This window comes from Orycteropus afer, unplaced genomic scaffold, assembly GCF_000298275.1.
Source record: "Orycteropus afer afer isolate SDZICR_OR568_19922 unplaced genomic scaffold, OryAfe1.0 scaffold00015, whole genome shotgun sequence".
In the NCBI taxonomy this organism is placed as follows: domain Eukaryota; kingdom Metazoa; phylum Chordata; class Mammalia; order Tubulidentata; family Orycteropodidae; genus Orycteropus; species Orycteropus afer.
Window position 1 is genome coordinate 3,414,419 of NW_006921602.1, and position 6,000 is coordinate 3,420,418.

The 6,000-nt window shown below is 37.3% G+C and overlaps 1 protein-coding gene across 1 annotated transcript in view; it reads left to right on the top strand.

The window, feature by feature from the left end:
• Positions 1-6,000, top strand: part of UACA (uveal autoantigen with coiled-coil domains and ankyrin repeats) — a 132,755-nt gene that overhangs the window by 65,395 nt on the left and 61,360 nt on the right. Inside the window, exon 2 of the mRNA XM_007957177.2 lies at positions 2,916-3,049. Coding sequence (XP_007955368.1) covers positions 2,916-3,049 — 134 coding nt within the window. The remainder of the gene's footprint in view (positions 1-2,915; positions 3,050-6,000) is intronic.

Sequence of the window (6,000 nt, forward strand, 5' to 3'; positions counted from 1 at the left end):
GTGTTGAGGCAGCAGGATGCCGAGTGCTGTTCACATTTTCCGGTGGCGTCCCTGAAAGGGACAGCCTTGAAAGACAACTTCTAAAGAATAAGAAATAGGAGGGGTTACCGTACCTGACTTGGGGCTGCTTTTAATCAAGTGCTACGCCACAAGAAAGAGAATTTCCAAGAGTTATGAAGGCGGAGAAGGATCCTGAAGATGAAGACAGTATCGTTAGAGATCCAAGCTAAGTGTAGTACAGCATGAGGATTGTAGAACAGGAAAAGTTGTAGCGACAGGGACTGAGTCACTTGTTAGGGTTTTGTCTGAGGGCCTGCTTTTGTAAGCTGCAGAGATTTGTAAGTTAATGCAAAGTAGTTTCCTAAACCCTGTCTATGATGAAGTGTTGGCTTTCTTGTGCTCCTAAAAACAGAGTAGGTATCCTTGTAGTCTAGTAGTTCCACTGTGTTCTTTTAAAATGTACTACTGTTTTATAAATTTTGGTTTCTTTGTTGAATAGGTTTCTTTCTGATTTAGCTGATTAACAGATTGTGGTTAGTGTTAGAAAACAAAAGTACGTGTTTCTTTTTCTGGGTTTAAAAAGTACGTAATAGAATCTTAATATTTGGACAGAATTACTGTTAACTGACAGTGCACCAGGGCTGGAACCAGTGCTTGGTGGAGCATTAACAGTGTTTTAATAGGAGGATAAACTAATCAATTTAGGGCAAGTATTTGTGTGCTAAACATGACTTAATCCCTTAGGCATTTGAAAACACAATGCCTCTTAGGCCTACATTCAGGACCCCGCTCCAGTTTAGAGTTACTAAACTGCTTGTTTTGTTTCAAAACTAAAGAAAGGTAACGTGTAAAATGTATTTTGAACTTTGAGCCAGTTACGTCAGACTACTTTCTAAACTCATAGTTTGAACTTTTAGTATTAGGAGGAAATGGGTTCATCCTCAGATTTCACAAATTTAGAGACAACAATTCAGAAATCTGTGTATGCACTTGAAATAGGTGCCATTAAAATAGTAAATTTCAGGAGTGAGTTAAATTTTTAATGTGTTCTCTTTTCTCATACTCAATTTTCATATTAATTTTTCACTTGAAGGATTTAATGAGTACATTGCTTATTTATCAGGAAAATTGATGGTGACGACTTCTTTTCTTTGGAGAGATTAGTAGATATAAAATAGACACATGGTAAGCAATTACAGGATATACTCAGAAAGAAATTTTTTTTCTCCTCCCAGAGATTTGTTATAGTATCTGTGGACATAGGATTTGCCTTTTAGCTAAGTGAAAAATATGTAGCTCTTTTTTTGTTCTAGAAATAATGCTGGGTTTAATCTAGAATTTAGCAGTAAATTGGTATAATAGTTTTAAAGGCTAAAACTTTACCTGTTAAAATAGTGTGTATTTTAGTTCTATGTTCTGACATGTCTTGTAATTTCTGTTACTAACAGAGGATCAGTTATTGTCTCGAGAATGTCTTGAATATATTTTCTCCAATCAAAGCTAAAGAATACCTGTCTACATTTAAAATATATATTATGTGATACATTCTCCTATTTTTTTTTAAAAAAACTACTTTTGATCTTCCCTTTAAATACATGCGCAAAGAGTTTTTGTTAAAATTAAATAATCTTTTTACAAAAGCAGTATGTTAAAAGTAGACAAATGAAAGAAGAAAATGACTCGTGTAATCTTATCTTAATTAATGGAGTCTCTCTTTTTAGTTTTTTCTATGTATAGTGTAATTGGTTCTGTTTATCCTAATATTTAAGCATAATTAATTGCTTTCTCTATTGACCTTATATGTGTTGTTGTTATGTGCTATCGAGTCAGACCCGACTTACAGAGACCCCTCCTTGGGTTTCTGAGGCAGTGTCACTGCGGAAGTGGATTGCCCCATCTGTAGAGAGACAAAAATAAAATGATTTTGCCTTCTTAAGTATATTCCCACTAGCATCTTTTAAAGGAGCTCTGGTAGCATAGTGGCTAAAGCACTTGACTGCTAACCAGAAGGCTGGCGTAATGATACTGCCTCGGAAACCCAAGGAGGGGTCGCTGTGAGTCGGCGCCGACTCGACGGCACATAACAACAACAACAACAACAACAACAACATCTTTTAAATAAAACAGGGAGATGATCTTAAAATGTATACAGAATTACATGCATGTAAGGATCTGGGGAGGAGCTCTGGTAGCGTAGTGCCTAAGGCACTTGACTGCTAACCAGAAGGCTGGAGGTTCAAACCCACCAGCCACTCCTCGGAAGGAAGGTTGGGCAATCTACTTCTGTGGTGATACCGCCTCGGAAACCCAAGGAGGGGTCGCTATGATTCGGGTCTGACTGGATCGCATATAACAACAACAAGGATCTGGGGAGATGGATAATCAGAGCCAAGTCCAGGAACATGGGTTAGGGAATATGAAAAGCATGCTGATTTGGGAGCTAACAGAAGTGACGGTTGGGCTTGGCCACTTAAGATATTTAATAAAATAGAGCTTTGAATTTTTTCTTCTGTTAAATAGGGATGATAATTTTTGTTTATTCTAGAGTTGTTCAAGTAATTTATGCCTGACTTTGGGCAGGGTTCAACAATTATAAATTTCCTTTGTTTGCTTTGAAGTCTATTGAATGGGTATGTAAATGAATTGCTTGTAGTTCTGTAACTGGCCGGACAACATGAGAAAAATGATTGTTTTTTTCCTCAATAGAATTAAAAATATTTCTTGTAATACCTGTGTTTTGGAAAGGTTTTTAACTCTGCCCTTCTAGTAAAGTTAGTGTAATGGAAGAAGGAAATTTAGGATACAGTTGAAAAATAAGTGGTGAATTATTATGCAGTACTGCTTTCTCTTCCCTTATCAAGTCTTACTAATGTAGTATGCCGTTATTTCCTTTTTTTTTCTCCCCCATTTTGCAGCATGTAGTAGACTGGAGTAAATATGATGACCGATTGATGAAAGCAGCAGAAAGGGGGGATGTAGAAAAAGTGTCCTCTATCCTTGCTAAGAAGGGAGTCAATCCAGGCAAACTAGATGTCGAAGGCAGATCTGCGTAAGTATGACCATTGATAAAAGCATATCTGAAGGGAATTTGGGTGGACTCTTGGGATACAAATGAGATTTGTCAATTGAGGTTATCAGCTTTTTAATTTAAAAAGGCTTTACCAAAATCAACATTATAAAGTCTTTCAGAAATCTCTTTTAAACATCATGGACTAATAATTATTGTCAGTTGGAAAAATTTCCAATATAGAGAGAATATTAGAATACTATGCAGTCTTGTTGTTTAAGCCCTGTGGCAAACAACAGCCTTTGGTGCATTTATAAAGCATTTTCATTTTCCTTATCATGTTTGATCCTTGCAACAGCCCCATGAAAGTAATAGGATAAGGTTAGAGAGGTTAATTAATTTGGTCTAATTTCATGAAAAGTCACTGAGTTGGGATGTGAACCCAAACTTTGTCTTTATATATGTTCCCCCATTTTTGTACTTGGGTAATTGAGCTTAAATGAGAGCAAAAAGGGAGCCAGAGTAATGGTGTGGCTTAGGGAGACATAGGTAGTGATTGCACCCTTTTGTTTTTGTGTTCTGAAGAGGGCTCCTGGCTTGTATATATATTATTGAACCATATGTTTCTCCCACCCTCCTCATATCATCATTATTTCCATTCCTGTTGGAGATGGAGAACACTTGGGTTAAAGGGTAGATCCAGGTTCTGTTGTGACCCTCTGTAGTTATACCAGTTAAAAATCTTATTTGGGAAGAATACAAGATAAATATACAGAAATTAGTTGGATTCTTCTACACTAACAGAGAGAACTCTGAAAAGAAGATCAGAAAAAAAATACCATTTGCAGTAGCCCGCCAACAGATAAAGTACTTAGAAATAAATCTAACTAGATACTCTGGTAGCGTAGTGCTAACCAGAAGGCTGGCAGTTCAAACCCACCAGCCACTCCATGGAAGGAAGGTTGGACAATCTATTTTTGGGAGCTCTGGTAGCATAGTGGCTAAGAAACTTGCCTGCTAACCAGACAGCTGGCGGTTCAAACCCACCAGCCACTCCTTGGAAGGAAGGTTGGGCAATCCTACTTCCGTAGTGATACTGCCTTGGAAACCCAAGGAGGGGTCGCTATGAGTCGGGTTTGACTCGACGGCACATAACAACAACAGATACATAAAAGATTTATACAAAGAAAACTGTAAACCACTACCACAAGAAACCAAGAGAGACCTATAATAAATGGAAAAGCATACATGAAGACTTCTGTCCATGAGCATGGTATGTGTTTCTATTTTATGTAGGTCTCTTTTTTTCTTTTTTTCACAATACTACCCAAAGCGATATACAGATACAAAGTAATCTTGATCTAAATTCCAACAACATTTTTTAATGAAATGGAAAAACTAATTTCCAACATTATATGGAAAGGAACAAAGCCCTGGATATATCAAGCATTATTGAAGAAAAAGAACAAAGTAGGAAGCCTCATACTATCAGATCTTATAACTTACTGTACAGCCATGGTAGTCAAAGCAGCCTGATACTGTTACAATGACAGACACATAAACCAATGGCACAGAACTGAGAAACTAGAAGTAAATCCATCTACCTATAGCTGATTTTCAACAAAAGGTTGAAGTCCATTAAATGGGGGAAGAGATAGTGTCTTTAACTATCTGGCAAAACTGGGTATCTGTCTGAAGAAGAATGAAACAGGATCCATACCTTACACTATTCACAAAAACTAACTCAAGATGGATCAAAGACCTGAATGTAAAATCTAAAACTATAACATTCATGGAAGATAACATAGCACCCAAGCCATTGGGCCTAATTTATGGCACAAACAGACTATCAAATGTAACTCACAAACAACAGATGGTAAACTAGATGGCCATAATCTCCTAAAAATTAAACACTTACTGTGCATCGAAAGACTTTTTCAAAAGAGTGAAAAAGAAACCTACAGACTGGGAATAAAATTTTGACATATCTGACAAGGATCTAATCTCAAAAATTTTTAAAAAAACTTCAGTACTTCAACAACAAAAAGACAAACAACCCAATTTAAAAAACAGGCAAAGGACATGAACTGACACTTCACCAAACAAGGTATTTAGATAGCTAACAAACACATGAAGAGGTGTTCATAATCATCAGCCATTTGATCCGACTCATAGTGAGCCCTCCTTGGGTTTCTGAGGTGGAGAGATGCAAATCAAAGCTATAATGAGATACCATCTCACCCTGGCAAGAATGACACTGATTAAAACAACAGAAAACAGCAGAGGCTGGTGAGGTTGTGGGGAGATTGAACCTCTTATACACTGCTGGTGGGAATGTAAAATGGTATAAGCACTATGAAAAATAGTATGATGCTTCCTTAAAAAGCTGGAAATAGAAACACTGTATGATCCAGCAATCCCACTACTAGGTATATATCCTAGAGAAATAAAAGCCATCACACACACACACACACACACAAAATAGACATATGTACACCCATGTTCATTGCAGCATTATTCCCAATAACAAAAAGATGGAAACAACCTATGTGCTCAGCAGATGAAAGTATACAAAAAAAAAATCCCAAACATACTGCCGTCAAGTCGGATCTGACTCATAGCAACCCCTCCTTGGGTTTCCGAGGTGGCATCACTACGGAAGTAGATTGCCCAGCCTTCCTTCCAAGGAGTGACTGGTGGGTTTGAACTGCCATCCTTCTGGTTAGCAGTCAAATGCCTTAGGCACTATGCCTCCAGAGCTCCTACATATTGGTACATAAACACAATAGAATACTATGCAATGATAAAGAATAATAATGAATCTGTGGAAAATCTCACTACATGGATGAAACTGGAGAACATTATGATGAGTGAAATAAGTCAGTCACAAAAGGGCACATATAGTATGAGATCACTATTATAAAAAAAATCAAGAGAAGATTTACACACAGAAAGACACATTCTTTGATGGTTACCAGGGATGGGGGGGGGGG